At 41.3% G+C, this 20,768-nt stretch overlaps 1 protein-coding gene across 4 annotated transcripts in view; it reads right to left on the reverse strand.

Annotated features, from left to right (window-relative positions):
* The window catches only part of ZNF423 (zinc finger protein 423), a 187,452-nt gene that overhangs the window by 83,862 nt on the left and 82,822 nt on the right, over positions 1–20,768 (reverse strand). For 3 of the 4 annotated variants that reach the window (XM_008920526.2, XM_018084889.1, XM_018084879.1), the window contains 2 exons: positions 10,521–13,744; positions 3,796–3,880 (listed from right to left, as the gene is read on the reverse strand). In XM_008920526.2, the coding sequence (XP_008918774.1) occupies positions 3,796–3,880; positions 10,521–13,744 (3,309 nt within the window). The remainder of the gene's footprint in view (positions 1–3,795; positions 3,881–10,520; positions 13,745–20,768) is intronic. The other variant, XR_003212954.1, reaches the window with a different exon arrangement.

A 20,768-nucleotide genomic window follows, 5' to 3' on the forward strand; every position in this document is an offset into this window, starting at 1 on the left:
TCTGAGGGGGGTTCCCTTGGCAGTGCACGATGGGAGCAGCCACTGCTCATTTGCCATGGGGACTCAGTGGTGACCCCGTGATGGAGGCTGAAGTTCCATGGCTCCCCCAGCCACTGGGGAGAGGCTGCACTGACAGATTTCCACACTTCTGGCTGCTGCCATGGCTGCTCAGTGCCCCCCGTAGAGCCCACGGCCCCGAACGCCCATCCTCCCCTGCATCTAATAGAGACGGCACATCAGAGGCAGTGGTGGGTGGGGAGATGAGGGGGAGAAGCTTTAAACATTGCCAGGTCAGCGCAACAGGAGGTAAGCAAGTACAGAGGCTGCAAGAACTACTGAAAGTTTTTGATATAGTCCCAGGTGGACTCCCCAATGCCTGTAAATGTTTCAAAGGGGGATCCCCTTTCTGTGGGCATGGAAATGTTTCAAAGGAGCCCCAATCGGTGCAATGTTTCAAAGACCACTGCTCTCTAAAAATTCCAACCAGAACAGCCCCCCTTCCACCAGCTGAAAAGCTTCCTAAACAGATTCCTTCCTGGCTAACCCCAGCTGAGGAGGTCTGTTCTGCTGCACAGAGCCCTTCTACTGGCCCCAGTGAAAGAAACATCTCCCGTTTCCCTTCTCTGGGGATGTATCCAGCCTGCTCCTTCCCTGGGGACCCCGTGCAGGACCCAATGTGCCTCTGTGTTTGTGCACAGGATATGAAGGGCTAGAGCGCAGAAGGGTAATTTTTCAAAGCAGTGTGTGGGAGTAGCACTGGAAATTCCCTGCATATGCTTTGAAAAAAATAAACCCCCCTATCTCCATGAATTATGAACAGGGCCTCTGACTCCAGGCTGAGGAGCTGAGAGGTTGAAGAGGGAGGCACAGCCAACTTAACTGGAAGCAGTTTTTAAGACTATGATGTCAGAAATAATTGAATTCTTTAATCATATTATGGACACTCATACTTAACAGGTATAGCTGCTACAGAGCAGGGATTCCTTTGTTGACAGTCACTTGAGCAGAATAAAACTGTAAGCAAGTGCTTAGGATATCTCAACTATTGATTTTGTGTTTCTCAAAGTATGAGAAGAAAGTGCTGCTGAGAGGACTTGGATTATCAAAGCCAAGGGATTTTTTTTACCTAAAAATTACATGTCAAGGCTAACTTCATTGTCTTGGCTCACCTCAAATTCAAAAGAGAGATAAAAATCTCTCCCTGGAAATGCTTATCCTAGTCAAACTCTTATCTTAGATTGGTATCAATCATTCATTTTCCCCAGACAGCATCTCAATGACTATATTAAACCAGACACCTTAACTTCAGACAGATACAAGTTCATTGAGATAAGGCCAGCCCTAAGCTCCTGAGGACACACAGTCTGAGAGCAAGCTCCACCTGTCCCCCAAACCCCTGTATGTTCACCCTGCAATCTCAGTGCCCACCCAGCACTAACAAATCCTCCTCTGTAGATCTTATATTGACAATGACATTAAAAATCCCTGTGAAACAGGCCTGGGCTGCAGAAACAGCTCTACTGGCTTCTGTTTCTCATTGCCCATCTGGTTAGACTTGATCTAACCCAGAGAAGGGAAACTCTTGCACCCCTTATTTTATAAGTGAGAAACCAGCTTGAGCAGTAAAAGGAGGCATGTCTCTCCTGAGGCCTGAACAAGGGAACAAGGCTCTCAGGCTGTGATCAAAGGGCACAGGAGCAAGCCCAAGAGGCAGTCCAACACTCTCCTTACTATTGCCGACTCAGAACTACGCAAACTAACACCAAAAATCTGCACAGCATTTATTACTGGAGAAATGGTGACATTTACCCTCTTCTTTTCCCTTCAGTATTCCCCAGTAAAGAACAAATACCAACAAATACAACTGAGCAAACTCACTGGCAACACCTTTTCAGAAGCACTTGCATGTCCTGAAGGAGAGGGGGCCCAAGTGCCTTGTAAACCAAGATGCCCAGAGTGGGAGGAATCTTGGCTATTTCAGGTTTCCATACTGCTCTCTTTCCTAAACTGCACTATTAAAAGAAGTGACGACCTGAACTTAATGAACATTCTCAGACTGCACCTCAGCAAAGTAACACAAAGACATGACACCACAAGGAATAATCACACATTTTCTTACCATGTCCTGGTATTTACAATGTCCTAGGTATAGAGAACCGGGCCCATATGCACCTTTGTATTTTTATAGAGTTCTTCCAAATATGTATAATAACTTATGTACAGCTTCAAGGAAACAATGTTCCTTGAAACAGTTTTCATGAACAGCAGCACCACATTTTTCTCAGCCTTCTACTCCTGTTGTTTTCCAATAGTACTAATAGTGAACCTTGTAAGGTCATGTAGATCATTCTGTATGATTCCAGACAGCACTCATTTGAGGACCTACATATATAAACTACACGCATCAGTTAGTGGAAAATGAAAAAATTATATCTTTCCAAAAGGAAAAATTATTCCCCTCTTGAATCAAGCAGAACCTTAACTCAGCGTTTCAAGACCTTTGTATTTAAAAATCATTTGTTAGGTACTGGATCACAAATTAAGTTGAAACAAGTGCTAAGCTTGCCTAAGGACTTCTTTCTTAAAAAAAAATCTAGGGGGGAGCTACATGAAATCACTACGGTCCAATTAATAAGGAACTCACTCTTCAAGCTTGCAAACAAGAGATTACATTAGCACCTGCTACAAAAGCAAACATTTTTAGATATCTTCATCTTAACCTGCTTGACATTAACTTAAAACTCCTGCCTGGGTCTTGGATGAAAATTATTGTGACTGACATGCATACTTTTCATTTGGGGGTTAGGGTTTGAAGACTGTCAGTCCACATTTCTCTCTCTTTCTGTTATTTATGCATAATCCATTTCAAAGCTAATAGGAGTTACAACTTGAATTGATGGGAGAATAATTTCCTAAATGTAAAATTGCTGAAGGAAAGCCATTAGGCTTATGGGAGATAAATGCTGCACATGAAGGTATGAGACACACAGAGAGCACTGTAGGGTCCTTGAAGAGTCTCACCCAACATATGCCTACAGAGGCATGTGTAAATAACTCCTTGTGGTCTATGCATCAAAATAAACTGACCTCTTGAGCCAACACATATATTTATAACATCTGTACAGACAGGAAAAAACCTTTCTCTCTGTTCATCAGAAAAGCAATCATACAGCTGCAGCAGAAATACAACCCATCAGATCACAATAACGCTTTTACCAACTCCTGCAACAGGACTGTAGTAGAAGGCAGAAAGCACTGAATTTTAAAACACTTGTATGTCTGAAAAGTTGAACTTCCTGAAGTCCAGAATTGTTGGAAAAAGAAAAAAACCCCACTGAAATAACTCTCTAAATGTTTTGTTTTGACAATGTTCCGCAGGAATTCACCACACTTAGCTGGGAAAATGCTAGCAGTTACATCTATTCAATGTCATGACATACAAAATTGAAACATAATTGCTCCTAAGTGGTTGACAACTGGCAAGTACTTTTTACACAGATAGAGAGAAATTTATGCTATCAAATGGAAGATACTGTCAAAAGTTTGATTTTAATATAAATGAAAATGCTACATGAGGACTCAAAAGGATAAGGAAAAAAAACTCAGCAGTAACACTTTTACAACCACATATTTAAAAAGCTTTGAAGTGAAGAATCATTACATCAAAATCATTTTCCTTGAAAAATAAAAAAATAAATTACAGCATGAATATTAACAAGTTATTCGAATAGTGAATTTCAAAGAGTAGCAAAAAATAAGCAGCCAATGAGTGGCCTAGTGTAAAGAATGTCTTACCAATCATATGGTTAGCGACATGGATTTGTATCTCTCTCTCATTCTCAAAGGTCATCTGGCACTTGATGCATTGATAGGTCTTTTTCTGTTTAATAACCAAAAAGAGATTAGAGAAAACTGCACTGTAGCATAAGGCAAGTGTGATCATGAATACAGCATGTTACATGCTTCAAATTTCCTCCACTGAGGTCTGTTTTGCTTATATATCCCCAGGTCAGGCTTTTCTGGGACCATAAACACAATCTCTAATTAACAACCTGCTTTAGGAAAAAAATTTAATTTCAACTTAAAAAATTTCAAATTACAGTACTTGAAAATCTGACTGAGTACTTGAGCCATAATGAGATTGCTTCTGTCATTTAACCCATTGCAGTAAAATTCCCACAGAGCGAAATAAAAGACAGGAAAACTGTTTTCAGAATAAGATCAACTTTCTCAAAAAATTCCACCTTTCATTAAACTCAAAACACAGTAGGTAAAGCACCTACAGTTACATGGGGAAGTGAACAAAAAAAAATGCATTTTTTATTGGTCTCCCATCAGAAATCCTGGGAAAACTGCATTACCACAAAAGAAGTGTTTCCTAGCACAATCTGTTTATATTTTCTCCATCTCGAAGTCATACCAGGGAGGCCTAGCTGCAGAAGTCAGGAGACAGTGTGAAGAAGCAATTACATGAACCATTTATTCAAACAGGGAAAATGGGGTTTGCACTCAGATTGACAGTGGTACGTGTACTTCTGCAACATGACAGGAAAAAATCCATGAAACCATTTGCAGAAATTAAAATGCATGTTGACAAGTTAGACATCCAAGTCAGGAAAAAAAAAAAAAACAAACCCACAAAACCCATGAAGGCTAAGCTTTTGTACACTTGCAAAAACTCTTATTTCCCAAAGCAGGAGTATGGTGCTTTGGTCTAATGTACAGCTCATTTACTGCATGGGAATATGCTATCCAAATAGACATCTTATGATGTGTAATTTAGAAAAATTGGTCCTTTTGTGCCTCCTTCTTTCTGGAGAATAATTCCTACTGCAACACTTGCCACTAGGCAGGAGCAGGAGCCTGCAGTTCATAACCTTATGGGCAGTTCATAACCTTATGGCTCGAGCTGATGGCAGCAGAACACACGTGACATCTCAGCACACTGGCCACAGGCTCAGTCAGCTGAGCCATGGATGAGAACCCCAAGCCAACAGCACCGAGAAACCCAACTCAGTAAGCAACACCCTCTGAACTTTTTTGAAGGAAAACATTTTGTGGGTATTTTTGGTGTACTTTTAGATGCACATGACTTTTTCATACAGCCTCCACCCCACACCCACGTACAGAATCCCATTTTTAGGACAGCAGTAATAAGTCAGAAGTTTTGAGTTAGACAGAGGAGTTGCTGTCACTCCCTCTGCGCATGGGATCCAATTTCCTCGAGAACCTGCTGAGGAAAGAACAAATTAGGTGCTGCCAAGAGCTTCTTAACTACTTCCTGTGTCATCAATGGCAACAAGTTAGCCTGCTGGAGGTTAATGAACTTGCTGTAATACCATAATAACAAATGCACCAGTCTATGGATGTTATGTGTATTCCATGAATTCTGTACGCAGTGTGTGTTTGCACATAGGCAGGGCTTTCTAGGCTAAAATAACAATGGGTGATTAACATGATAATAGGCAGAAGGCAATACTCCATTGGCCAAAAGCTGACACAGCCAACCACATAAAAGGAAATAGTTTGGATTGGCTAGTTATCCCTAGGCAGCTCAAGAAAGTATCCTCCTGGAGTCCATTCGGAAATCAAGGCTGTTAATGGAAAAGCAGCTGGATTTCTGCAGCACTCTTTCTGGGGAATCTATTCTGGCAGACAAGCACAGCACACATACGTACACATGACCTCTCAAACACACTGGCATACACATGCTGAGGGCTCCTAACTTTAAAAACAAAACAAAACACAAAAAACCTTGGAAGAGAAAAATGGGATTGGGCAGTGACTGATTCATGTGGTCACATTTAAAACTTGAAACCTTCCTCTTTTTTAAAACTTCAAAGCTAAGTTTTGTGCCTTGTCCAACGCTTATCTCCATTATGAGGGTTCCCTAAGTAACTAGCTAAAGAGGACAATATTTCAGCCTGACTATTTCAAACCTTTAAAGTTATATTAAACACAGACAAATGAATCATTTTTTTAATTGATTCGGTGCTTCTGAAAGCTACTTACTAACAGATCTGGAGACAGCATGCCTTTGTTTATCCACAGACATGTGGATAAACACTGCAAACTCCTCCACACCATTTCACAAACTTATAAAATACCCTGTTTGGCATGACCACCCCTCGAAGAAGATGGCAGATTTCAGGCTTCCTCTGAGTATGTCACCTTCAGCCTCAATTGAGACCCATGTATGTAAAAGAGCATCTCAACCAAGGTGATGCCTCCGGTGACAGGGCAGCCCACTTGATATGGAGTGAGGTTAATAAACAGCCTCATACAGGTCTCAAAATAACTACAGCCAGATTAGCACCCAAATGTACAGGCAAGAGGAGGAAGAGCTGATTTTTCAGTTCATTAATAACTGTCTTTAAAAGAATGTCACAAAACATACTTTTATCAGTAAATGGGAAGCATTTAGTTTTAATACAAGGCTGTATTAGTTGTGGTACCAAATATGGTCTTCTACTACCATTTTTCCGCTTAGTGAACATTATTAATGGATCAGTTATCCTTTTCTAAAGTTTTATCTTCACAAGCCCACACTGCCCAAAGATGCCCACACTGAGGAGTGTGGTGATGGCATCTAGATGACAGAAGAGACCAGATGAGCAGGCCTTCAGCTAAGAGCTCAACCCCTATTAAATCAAGATATTTAATTCTAGTCTTGGCACAAAATCATAGTAATAACAACAGAGGGTTCTGTTTTCTTTTCTGAAGTATCTATTGTTCTCCTGGGTTTTCCAGACTATCCTCCTTTAAATCTGGAAATGGTTTCCTGTTCTACAAAGAAAATATTCCTCCATTCAAGTGGATTTACAAGGGAAGAGAAGGGGTGTGGGGGAGAACAAAGAGAAGGAATTGAGTTCAAGAAAGTGTGCAGGAGAAAAGGAACTGAGTAAAGGAACACAGTAGGGTTCATTCTTCCAACTTTCTACGCTGCCTCCTTTGCCTCTTCAGTCCAAATAACCTAGGTGGGCTAAAAATAGCAACACCATTCAAGATGAAAACTTAACTGAAGACTAAGCATTTGTTATTGTCAACATTAAGCAAGCACTGTTCATGATACCTGTGGTACAAAATAAGGATAAATCTGTACAAGAGAAAGAACTGCTTGAAATGTGACTGCGTCCAGTACTGGAAAATGAGAAATGTCAATACTAAACAACTGGTTATGTTTCTCGAGATATGCATATTCCTGTAGAAAGGATGTGAAAAGGAATTAATAAAATGTATTCAAAACTGAAGGTGCCATGCATAGAAATAAGTTCAGAAAAACAGGAAAGCATTACCTCTGATGAGATCTTAATAGAATGAAAAACGATCTTGAACTATACATGTGTCAGATACTGAATGGTACCTCTACTGGTGATGCTCATCTGAAAAAAAAAACTTTTTAGTCCTATCCAAACAGAAGAGCTCATGTAAAACTATAAGAATTAAACACAAATTGATGTTAGAGCAATCTTTTACTACTAAGATGTATTTTATTTATTCCTCCTAGTGATGCTTCTTACAGAAGACTATTGACTTCAATTAAAATCTCCTGAAAACAAATCCTCCAAAGTGGCTGGTGCCATATGCACAAGGTAAAAACTTTGCCTGTCTGGGAATCTATCTTATTGACCAACGTGACTGGATCCTAAGGAGGCATCCAGTAACAAAAGCGATCAATTCCCAGATATTTCTTCCCGTTTCTTTGCCGTTCTAAAATGTATGAGGAAGACAGAATGCAGCAGGATTTTCAGGAGTTATGTCTTTTCTTTCATTCTTATGGATAAAAAAGAACCAAACTCCAAAACTGCCAAGCAGTTCTGAGTGGTTTTCAATACTCATTTAGCTGTCTTCAACTGATTTTGAGAATGAAATCTCAAATAATTCAATAGTAAAAAATCAAACCAAAATATAACAAAATAGTCATTTTGTGGTTCTATATCCACTTGCACATATACATAAACTTAAATAAAAAGGAATTGTTCAGTTTCTCCTGCTCTCTTTTTTTCTTCCTGAATATTCTTTGTTCATCAAGGGCTAATATTTATTTTCTTCCTTTCTAAAAATCTAATCTACCTATATTTTCATTCTGACTGTACCTCATCCTAATCTTCAACTGTTTTTCCATTTAAGAAAGAAAAATCAATAAGGTGTTTGAAAAAAGAAATGTAGAAGTGCTCAAGAAGTGGAGAGAAGTAGCTCTTCTCTGGACATGTGCAGATTACATGCACTGTATGCTAAACAATGCTCCAGTTAAGTGTTATCTTACCTGTGCACAGCACCTTACAAGATGACAAGAGAGATCATGTTCAACTTACTTAGCTTTGCTATGAAGCCAATGAAGTTAAGTAAATGCTGTTCTTGAAATACAGAGATATATCACATTTAAAAGACAGTATAATTCTTTGAAAATCCCTGCACCAGGCAGACACAAAGGGCACTCATTGCCCTAAGAAACCTGAGTGAAACACCAATAGTTTTCAAGTCAACTGATATCAGAATTCAGGTCTTGTACCTATAATGAAGGCTAAGATAATGAATTATTCCTAATAACAATATATCTGTTCCTGGGATGCATACCACAAAGGTCTCTGATATTAGCATATGTGCAGGCCATAGACACAGGTTGAAGGTACCATTTGCCATCGTCACAAATGCTACTTTTCATTATCTTCTTCAAAGGAGCTCAGAACTTTCCTCATGGGATGAAATCCAAAGCATTTACCTTATTGAAGAGCTTAAAACTTTCCCTGAGAGAACAAGTATGGAAGCTGTCACTGAATAGAAAGAGTTAAAGCAAGAAATAAGACAGAAAATGGCAATGTGTCCTGCTAGCTCATAGGAAGGAAAAGGTAATACTGTAGGTTACAGGCATAGCAATATGAATTAGTCCTACCTAAGATAACAGAGGTGTTTTTAAAGAATTTAGAAGGAAATAAAGGCCTGAAGAGGAGAAGGAAGGACAATGACCTCGCAAGAGCCTCAGCTGAACTCTCAGAAGGTATCACACCAAAGGAGGGATATTTCCATTTCTTATTCTTCTGCAAAATTAGGTGTGTGTGCCTGGAGGCTTAGTCACAAATTCACCACACCCAGAGGGAAAAATATCCAGTTGTTTTACTAACAGAGGAAAAAAAATATAAACGAAATTAAACTTTCTGTGGGATTGTCTCAGGAGCCTGGGTCAGGGCACTGAGGCAGTGCCAGTGTGTCCCTGCACAGCCCAGCTTGGCCAGAGCTGACACGTCCTGCCGGGACACAGCCTGCACCAGCTCTGCTGGAGACATCTCAGCCTACATCCTCAGCACATACTTAGGGTCTCCTTTTACTTACTGAGCCTCTGGTGTTCTAGTTGAATGGTATTTTCAGGTCCTTTTAATTCAGTAAGATGTGTTTATGGGTGCTTTAATTAGCAGATTGACATAAACAGGCATCTACGGCTGGAATTATTCATTAGGAGTTGGGTGCCTAATTTCCTTAGATACTTTTGAAAATCTCACCCCATCATGTTTAATTAAAAATGTCAGATGATATCAATACTCAGATGTGTCTGCTGTTGGTCTCCTGAGAAGATTTCCAAAATCCACTTCTCATTCCATCTGTTCCTGACAGAGGAAGGACTGACTTGGCCCATTCTTGAACCAAAACGTCAACAAATAATTTTAAAAGACTATAAACTGCAAATGATATTAATCTCCTGAGTAGGCTTCTGGAACCTTACTTGGATCTGCATGTTCCCAAATAACTTGTAAACGAAGAAATGGGAAAGCAGGCTATCTGTGAACAGTCAAGGACAGCACACTTACATGTACTCTGCATTAGACAACAGTGTCCAGATTTGCTAAAAAACTAAACTTACCAAAGGGCCATGAAGCAGGTTCTTTTAAAATCATACACACGTACATGCATGCACACATGTATGCACACAGACATCCAAGTAACCTCAAACCATTCGCTCTGACAGACATCCATAAGGACAAGCTCTTTAGCATAGTAATTTGGTTTAGGTGAGAATTTGGGGGGTAGAGTGGAATTCACCACATTTTTCCTCAGGAGTTCCTGTATCCTCCTGCTCATTTTTATTTCCCTAGTAAAAAAATAATCTCCTTCCTCATAAATGACAGATTAGATTTTTTTTGTTGTTGTTTTGGGTACTCAGCATCTCCTTTTCTCATTAAATTGCCCCAGCTTTTCCAGATCTGCCAGTTCAGTAGAACTGGAGCTCATGGATAAACTCAATCTCCATTGTTCAAGTGTTTTAGCTTTTTGTTGCTAAATCTAGGGCAGTTCTATGGTAAAAAATCTGATGTGCTGCACTAGGAATCAAGGACCCTGCGAGGCTGAACAACTTTTAATTTTTCTATGTGCATCACTCTATCTTTCCTCCTGTTTTGTTGGGCTTTTTACTAGCACAAGTAATTTGATAAAGTAACAGTGTGACAAAAAAAAAAAAAAACAGACCAGTTCTCACATTGAAGGTCTACATTTTATCCCTCAAACATTTTAAGTTCAGCTGTACTTACTCTGGGAACAGGGGACGTCTGGGTACCTTTCCTTTGGCCACTAGTCTCAGGTGTCAGGTCTCGGTGGTCTACCTGAATGTGGCTCTCTAGGTCTTCAGCACTTTCAAATTTGACACTACACTCTGGACACCTCAGACTGCCACATGGCCTCTCGTTCACCTCCTGTGGAGTCAAGCCCGAAGACTGTCCATTCGTGCTCCTGGTCATGCATCCAGCACACAGGCCATAGGGAAGGCCGTTCACATCCAACTTTACCAAGTCCTGTTTATTCCGAAACTCCTTCAAGCACAACGCACACTTGTAGAGTTTTTGCAAGGCCTGGCCGTTGGGTGACGAGGTTGCAGAGTTTCCTGCCAATTTCTGCATATGGAATGTCCCATGAATTTTCAGCTCAAGGGTGGAGGTGACTGTCTGCATGCAGACAACACAGCGAAACCCAGTGAGGGAGTTTCTGAGATCTGGATGCATCTGGCAGTGCTCAATAAATTCCTCCTCGCTCTGCAGCGGCATTTTGCAGATCCGACATGTCCCTGTATCCAAACTCTTGCTGTGAGTGACTTTGTGCTCCGTCAGGGTCAGGAGTGATGGGAAACGCTCCCCACAGATGGGGCACATGTAGTGCTTAGCTGGGCCTCGATGGGTCTGCATGTGCTCTCTCAGGCCATTTTCCGAGAAAAAGGTCCTTGAGCAGATATTACACTTATGGCTACCTTTGATGAATTCTGCTTTCTTCCTAGAACAGTCATCCTCCCCAGGTCTGATGTTATGATCTCTCAAGCGATGGTTCTGCAAGAGGACCTCCATAGTGTAGGCAGCCCCACAAATGTCACAGCCATACATGGGCTCAGAAGCATCTACGTCATCCTCACTGGCTTCATGACTATTTGAAGTATCTGGATTCTTCATCAACATGTTCTGGATATCTGCCCCTTCTGTCTTCTTATTTGTTGGGGTCATGCCATTAGCTGTACCATTCTCAGCACTTGCATCAAAAACACAATGTTTTTCCCGCAAGTGCTTTTCAAGCAAGATGATGGCATGAAAAGCTTTGCTACAAAACTTGCAGTTGTATTTTTTGCTGTGGGTTGTGATGTGGCACTGCAGTTCTACCTCTGTGCTAAAGGTCTCACCACAGAAGATGCATTTGTGAGACTTGGATGGATTTCCCAAGTGACTATGCTTCACATGGATCTGGAGATCCACCTCCTTCCTAAAATCCCAGTTACAGGCTGTGCAACGATACATCTTCTTTTCATTGCTGTGCTTAACTGCCAGATGCACTTGGATAGATACCTTGGAATCAAAAACTTCTTGGCAAAGGGTGCAGTGATACAACACAAAAGTATGCATGTCCAACAAATGCTTCTGCAAATCATCCACTGAAGAAAACTGTTTGTCACAGCTCTCACACACATAATGAGTTGAAGTTGTCATGTAATGTACAGTGAGATGTTGCAGAAGAGACTCCTGGGAATCAAAGTCTTCTTTACACTGAGGGCAAGACTGTTTCCTCAACAGCAACTCCAAATGCAACTTTAAATGGGTTTGAAAACTTTCAAAATTTGAGAACTTTAGATCACACTGATTACATGGGTATTCACCATTAGACACTGAGTTTACGCTAGCAGAAAGCCGCTGCCTTTTAGGGGATGAGACTTCAACATCAGAAGAAACTGGACTCTGCTCTGCTTTTGACTTCTTATTGTGTGCCAGAGGAATGTTCTTGTGGTTTTCTTTAATATGCTTTGTAAGCTTCAGGATGGAGCCAAAAATGGGGGAGTTTGTGCAATAAGGGCATGAATAAACTTCCATAAAAGACTGTGTTGGCTGAATGACAGGGGAATCCAATTTTGAATTTCCTACATTGCAGTGAGTCTGCTGAATGTGCTCAGTCAAGGTTGCTTCGGTCAGAAAGCCCATGGAGCACTGGTTACAGAAGAAAGCGTTGTTGCCATCTTGAGTGCTAGCGTTTGGGCCACAGTGAGTAATACGGATGTGCTCCTGTAAGCTGTTGATATCTGCAAACATCTCTGGGCAGTAATTACAATGGAAGGCAGAAATGTTGCTAAACTGCATCATGGGATAGGCATGGTTCTTGTGCACTTTTCTCACGTGTTCATTCAAGTTGTACAGTGTAGGCATGGAATCAAGGCAGATCTGGCACGTGTGGCTTTGCTGAGGTTTGTCTGCATGAATGGTCTTCAGATGGATCTCCAGAACAGCAAGGCTGTTGAAATCACGCTTCGAGCAGTATGGGCAGCTGTAAGTAACTTTAGACCAGTTCTGGCCTTCCTCTCTGTCAACAGACCTGGTTTTCTTCTGTCCTCTCAAAGGCTTTAAGGTCGAATCCGGGGTGGAACCTCTTTCCACCGATGCACTGGAGTCAGGCGTTGCACTGCTCATGGACGCAACACTCCCCAAGACTGGGTCAGGGCTGATGCTGTGATTGCTGGAGTCAGGTTGTCTGTGGCTGTCCAAGTGGCAATAGACTTCCTCCACTGAAGAAAACTGCTCCGGGCACATAGGGCACTTGTGTTTTTTGTTGGCATGGGCTTGATGAATGTGTGAGAGCAGCGAGTTTTCATCTACAAATACTTCAGGGCAATGAATACACTGCAAATCGGCCTTCTCGGAAAGCTGTGGGTGGCGTGTCATTACGTGCTTCTCCAAATCTTCAGTCTGACTGAATGTCTCTTCACAGTAATCACACATAAAATCATCCTTCTTCACCTCTTTCTCAGTCTTTGCCATATGTTCCTTGTTCTTTTTATGAGCTTGCATGTGACTCTGCAATGAGCTGGTGGATGAAAACCCACGTTTACAAACAGTACACTTGAACGGTTTGCTGGAGCTGTGGGTTTTCAGGTGAATTTTGAGGTGGTCGCTGCGAGAGAACGCAGCCTCGCATTCGTGGCAATGGTACTTTTTATCCCCTGTGTGAAGCTTTATGTGGCGATCCCTACTTCTCTTGTGCTTAAAAAGCCGGCTACAGTAGGTGCATTTGAAAGGTAGTTTGTCACTGTGGATCTGCTCGTGCCTTTTAAGGTAGCTCAGGCGAATGAAGGACTTATCACAAAACTGACACGGATATGGCAGGCCAGTCCCCCCTTCCTCCTCCCCGATGCCGAGATCACACCCATCTCCTATCATCTGAGTGGGTGATGCAACATCTTTGCTGGAGGGAGATGAAGCCACCCAGGAGAGTTGTGGGTCGTCATCACCATCTGTAATGGGAAAGCAGAAAGGAGATTAAAAACAATTCCCAGTGCATCTGTGAAATAAGGACAAAGCTCTCAACAACACTATGGGCTTCTGCTACCACAGCATTAAAAAAAAAAATCAACTCAAACCCCCTCCAAAAAACCCTCTTGAATTTCAAAGGAGGTTTGGGAAGGAGAAATAAAAATATATTTGTACACATAATTCACAAATATGCCAAGACCTAGTGTTAATAAAAAGCATTTTTCTTTAGCAGGTTTAACACCTGCTCACTGTACTGCAAAGCAATAAACAATGAATAAAGAAAGCAAAACACAATGTGCAACGAAGCAATACAAACATTTCAAAAAGCTACAGTGTTAAGTGATCACCTGTGAATTTGTGGGTCTTTTAAATGCTACATCAAGATGATTTTAAGTAATGCCTCCATTAAACAAAATCCTTCAATTCTGTCTCAAAACTGTAACAGAATTAAAGGCTACTAAAAGGCAGAGTTGAACATGTAGGTGAAATAAAAGCATAAGATTTGAAGCAGCTGAACAAAATCAGAGAAGAGATGTGCACCATTACCACATTCGCTTGTATAAGAGGTAATGTTGCCCTTTTGGTACAAAACCAAATTTTAAAAAGCCCAGGAAAATCACCACTGGACACATAAAGACATCACAAAAGAATCAACTTCAGGATAAACCAACAATGGCCCAGCTTCTGTTTTAGTAACTATTTCCTTTGCTCAATATGAAGCTTTGGAAAATATTTTATAAATCAATATTAATATAACAAAAACAGTACCAATTCCAGCAGCAAAATAGTCATTTTAGGAAAAATACATAAAATATTGTCAGTTTTCATTAACAGAGTTGTTAACATGCAACAGAAGAGAGTCAGATACCCTAATTCCAACAAATGCAGAGGTGTTGAGAGAAACAAAAACACCGCTAGTCTGATATATAACTAAACCACAGAATGAAGCAAAAATAAAGTTCATGTAAATGAGGGAAGGCGCTGGCCACATAAACATTTGAAGATTCTGAAAAGGAACTGGTTCTCGAGATACACTGTCCTTATAAAACATTTAATGTTCCTACTTCAGCTTTTACTAAAACAAACCAATAAAAAAAAAATCCCCAACTGTGTGTGTAGGCTGCCACACGCACACTCCTCGTGCCTGCCAACTACAGAGTCACCAGGCGGAGGAGAGCACATGTACGGCAGAGGAGCTCTCAAAGAAAGGCTCGGCTAATGAGGATATCACCACCGTACGAGGCAGCTCCTGTGGCACCGTTTGCTTTGGCAAAGACCTGTTTTTCATCCCAGGAAAGAAAGAGAGGAGCTACCTTGGAAAAAACTACACCAAATATTCACACACCGAACAACTTTTCCCGCACGACACGGATGCCTGCTCCTCAGGATGCACAGGTCAGGCGTCCACCCCCCTCGCCCCGTACTCCCCAGAGAGCTCCGCTCCCCGGTTTAACTAAACCTCCTGCTCCAGAGCGATGCTGGACACCGGGAACACGCTTCTTTCTGCTCCCAAAATGCACCTCGACTCTCAGCAAGCACCCGCGCTTCTAAGATGCTCAAGGTCTTTGTGCTCAACCAGCTCCTCCGAGACTGGCGGAGCCCAAACCTAAAACACAGGCAACGAGCTCCTGATTTTTTACGTAAACTTTTCTCAGGCTTCACTCCCCCGACCATGAATGGCTCGCTCTCTCTGCGGCTGCAACAAAGCCTCATGTTCCCAATTTAAGCCACCTCCGCCGCCCACCCCGCTGCCAGCACAGCTTTGCTCAGCCCCCAGGGAGCCCCCGCCATCCCCCCATCTCCGCCGCCAGCCGTATCCGGGGCTCCGTCCCCCACGGGACCTGCGGCCACGGGCCGTCGGAGGGAAGGAGGCAGCCGGCTGCCAGCGCCCGGATTAGGGGCCCCGGGGAGGTGCCGGTAGCTCAGGGCTGCCTAATTCCCTCCTCTCACCAGCTGGGCTCCTCCAGGGGCAAGGAGACAAAGGGGAGCACGAGGGGGATGCTGGGCCTGAACTAGGGCAGCACATGTTGCGTTTGCTGCTGCCGCTGCTGCTCTCTATGGGGAGGGAGGGGGGGGGAAGGAGAAAAACAACAACAGGAGAAAAAGCACTCCACCGTTGTGTTACTTACTGCTGGAGGTTACTGGCTGCAGTTAAAATAATTTAAAATGTCCATTTGCAGAAATTCTTTTTTAAAAATACGTGCATTTTCAATACCTTCTCTTTCACAGTCAGACTGCTGTCATGCCTTGCGCCGGGCAGCGGCACACAGAGGAAGGGCTGCGCTGGGGAGAACCCAGAGCACTCCAAACGGCCCCACAGAATAAAGCTTCATTGTTCAGCTCTGAAACCGTGCATGCAATGGGCCAAATCCAGTGGTAACACAGGCTGGGCCAACTGCTTTAACTTCATTACATCCATATGCACTTATGCCAACCATTACATTGGCCCACCACACAAACGGAACAAATCTTTAGAAAGTCTCTTTTTCCTCTGAACCGAACTGATTTACCTCAAAACACACTCTTAACGTTCAAATAGGGCCATTTCCCCTCCAGCTGCTGCTCTTCAAACATATTGGGCCATTGAGAAAACAAAATCCAAGAAAGCTGGTATTAGTATTACTTTGTGAGCGAAGCACAGAGCCATTGCTGTGCTCATATAATTTGGATTCAAAAAAATTAACATTTCTCAGATTGAAAAGCTGGATTTGTAATGAAAATGGAAGCACTTACATAGACAGGTAAAAGCAAAGACTGTCTCCTTTTAGCTTGATTTGGACCTTTCACCTATTTTTATGTTTAGCCTCTACACTCTTTTTATTGCACCATTTTCTCATAGTTTTACAAATTTAAAATATTTAGAAAACTTTAAGCCCGAGAAACAACCTGCCTGGACTTCTTATAAACAAGATACTAAATTACTAAATGCCTAAACTGAAGAAATTAGGGAAAACTCATTATCATTAATCTCTTTGTGGAATGAAAAATAGCCCTGTTAATTTTAACTTGCCATATTAAATTGAAGAAAAGACCTTTAATGAACTGAGAAGGAAATTCTAAGGTATTTTACCAGAGTAATATTTTAGTGGGAAGATATATTTTAGATGTGGTGTGACATGTCTGGCAATGATGGTTAGAATAATAATTCTACATTAATGCAATCAAAGGAATGTAGCAGAATGAGAAAAATCACTTTCAAAAAGGAGATTAAAGTCATTAAAAATGGCTAATCCTGCAAAGTGGGACTGTTCTAAAATAGAGAATCACATGGCTAGTGCAAGGCTTTTGTCATTTGCGCATAAGAGAATCAAAACAAGTATTAAAAGGGTAAGAAAATTCAATAAAAAGTTTAATTAGGAAAAAAGAGCATTAAGGAAGCTTCAGGATGTCAGTAGTCCTCAGGATATATGTGCAGGTCATGAAGCTTAAAGGGCCATTCTTGATAATCAATCTCAAAGTGGTACAGTAATTTAGCAACGTAATGTTCAGCACGTTTACAGGACTGCAAGCATTTATCATCATCAGTGAAGAGCTAATTCCAGCCTCAATGCATTCAATAAATGTATTTTTCCTTCTAATAAGAACAATTTGGCCAAACTGTAGTATAAATCATAATTCATTCTCTATTTGTCTTCCAGATAACATGAGCCAAGTTCAGAAATATACTCATGAAGTTAAAACAATAAAATGAAGTCTTAAAAAAATGTGATTTCTCTTAGAAAGGAGACAAACAGCACATCACAGATTGACAGGAGTAAGCAGCACTGCCATCTCAGCATACACTGACGACGTTGATATAATTATTATTTCAGAGTTATTTTGCTAATAGAAATATAATCAACCAGACAAAATTCCACAGTCCTTGCAAAACACTTTCCTCCATCTCCCTGCCCAAAGCTACTTGGAAACATTATGTTTCTGCCAGACTTTGAGCAGAGCTGCATTTGAAGGGGTTGCCGAGGGACAGGCCAGCTCAGCTGCCTGGTCACCCCAGCCCTGGGGGTCAGCATTCATGGGTGGGAGCTGCACAAACCCAGGCTATCCCCCAGCCAGTTGCATTTTCTCTTAAGAACAAAAGGTTTGCACAGACACCACATTTGCTGGCCTGGACCTGAAGCTCATCCTTGCCTAAACCCTCCTGTTTATCAGCACGGAGCATCATCGGGTTCCCCTCTGGGGAAGAAAGCTCCCTACTCCATCTCCCTTACGTGTAGAGACTTCAGGTGGCTCTTCCACAGGGCCTCTGTACATCCCTGCACACCGTGGGCACAGCGCAGTGTGGCCAGTGCAGTATGGGAGGCCAGTTTATTCCAGCTTTGGGTGCCACCATCACAGACTGAGCACCGTGAGCTTCAGAAGAGGCTGCACACCCAGATTAGGCATCAAAAAAACTCCAGGGTTTGGCCAAAGAGGCAACTTTGAGACTCCTCTCCTGAGCTCAGAAGGCATCTCTTGTGCAGGACAGTAAACCAAGGAGGTTAGACTTAGAATGTGTTCTTTTCTATCACATTTATCCCTCTAGAGCTAGAGAAACAGTTAAATTAATAAATACAAAACCCCAAAATCAATTATTGAAGAAAGGATTGCTGTTTGATTTACGCTCAGACTCCTGGTTCTCTCCCAGCCCCTTCATGGCACACAAGTTAAGGGTGGTCAAAGCACTTGAGTTGCTTTAAGCTATTGGAAGTTGATGGAATTCTATCACCCAAAAAGTAACTTGCTTTTGAAAACAAGTTTGGCATCATAAAACACGCTTCTGAACTGTGTTTTAGTTCCTCATCTCCATAATAGAAAAAAAGCCATCTGCTCCTCAAGGGCAAATTGTAGGGCTTACTTCTGCATAGCTGTGAAAACCCCAAGACATCCTCAGATGGAAGGCCCAATAGAAATGCTGCCAATTTCAAAAATTATTATTATTGCAGATGCTTAACTATGAGACTAAAACACAGAGATTAAGGACTAAAAAATCCTCAGTACTGGTTACAGCAAATTTTGCATTGCTGCACTATGTATTAAAGCCAACGATAGATCATCACAATGGATTATTGTAAGAACCTCACATAGCATACACTGCTCGTTTACACTGCAGTGCTGGTGTGAAATAATGCAAATCAAGTTTACATAGCAAATTTTTTAAGCTTCAACATTTTCAGTGGACTGTGACAGCTTTTTTGCTTAAATTTTTTGTTGGCTTGTTTAGTCCCATTTTCCTGCACATCTCCCGCACAGTTATAACTAATAATTAAAAGTATCATTAATATTCTAAACTCAATTTCTGTGCATATATCAGCTTCACTGAACATTTCTGTTCGTTGTGTCACAGAAGGCAATGATAGACTGTGAACCACCAGCCCTTGTGGCAGTGAAAGCCTTTGTGTGCTGAGACTGCACCTACGTCTGAATGGGACCGTAACTGCTGGGCTGTGACTGAAACCCGCCCTAATGCACACTCAGACACACTTCACTAAACAATGGGAAAAAGGTATCTGCAACTTATCTATAATTATTCCTCAAAAAGCATCACACAACTGTCCCCCAGAACTGCTCAACCCACCGTTAGCCAAGGCAGCAAGGAGGCCCTGGGAAGTTCAGGCTGCTCTGAGGAACTCTGTATGCAGCTTCAGCCTTCAGCGACATTGGCTCCTTCACCAAACAGTCTTCATAGTTTTGTATTCTAAGGCAGTATGCCATTTTTAATGTATATATAGATAGATAGATATGTATAGCATGTTCAAAGCAAACCTGAAGTTGGTTTGCAGTTGGATTTTTATCCTGAAGTTGGATAAAAATCCAAGAGGTGCTAATGTAAGTGGCACCACAGGCAGTGCTTTCATTGTCTTCTGTGACTTGAGAAAAATGCAGTCATACCTAATCATTCACTTCTGAGGTAAGCATTTTTGTTGGACTAAATTCCCAAAGGTTAGTGACTCTTTTCCCAACTTCTCAGCTTCGCACTGCCATTTGTTTTTTAGTGAATTTTTTCAAAAAGCAAGAAAGACGTCTGGCTCAATGGAAAGTATATATAATCTAATTTTTCTTCTCATGCAGAGAGAAACTTTGTATTTAGAATACAAAATCAGCACAAGATGTAGTGCAGAATTTCAAACATTAAACTTGCTGGGATGTCTGCCACAGATAAACTGTTACACGTAGACAGTTTAAACCTCGCTGGTTTTGTTTAAACCTTTCTGTAGTGATCAAAGATACATCTAATTAGTCTTTTTTATGCTGCAAGTTAAAAGTACACACAAAGATGTCTGTTGAAGCTTAGTTGATATACAGAAACTTGTTAAGCCACAGTAATGCATGCCTGAGCCCTTGTCTCCCATAAGCAGATATCAAGACTCAGTAATGACCATCAACAGGGTGATCCGTAATTCTGTGCAGATGATAAAATCAGAAACTATTTTTAACATTATTTTTCTTATGTCAAACAGTCTGTATTTTGCTGGTACCAAAAAATTAACATATCGTTAAATAAGTTATTTCACACTTCAATAAATGGCATAATAGGGCTGGAGGAGAAAGTTTTATGTTAGATCTAGGAATAAGCTAAATGCTTTCAGAGTTAAATCACTGTTTTTCTTTACTCCCTTTGGAAAAGCAGCAGATACTATATTCTGCTGTGCATCATGGACTTGGGACTGAAAACAGCTGCACTCTAATTACATGTAAAGTGTACCAAAACATTCCTTTTATCACAGACTGTAAATCTGTTAGCATCTGTCTCTCCTTTGTTTCTTCCACAAGATACAAGCTTGTTTCTACATTTTTCTCACCTGTAGCGGTAATTAAAATTCATTATAAATGAAAGGAGTGAACACTAAAACAAGTTCCTCTGTGTACAGTTCTAAACTCAAATTAGAAACAGCTGTTTGCTAATTCATGCAGTGATGTTTTGTCGTGCTCTGTGAATCAATAATAACTCACCCTATTTCTACCAAAATGTTAGGATTATATATATACTTTGCTTAGCAATTTGCTCTTCAGAAATGTTCAAATGCA

Source organism: Manacus vitellinus, unplaced genomic scaffold (genome assembly GCF_001715985.3).
Source record: "Manacus vitellinus isolate BGI_N305 unplaced genomic scaffold, ASM171598v3 scaffold_10_pilon, whole genome shotgun sequence".
In the NCBI taxonomy this organism is placed as follows: Eukaryota; Metazoa; Chordata; class Aves; order Passeriformes; family Pipridae; genus Manacus; species Manacus vitellinus.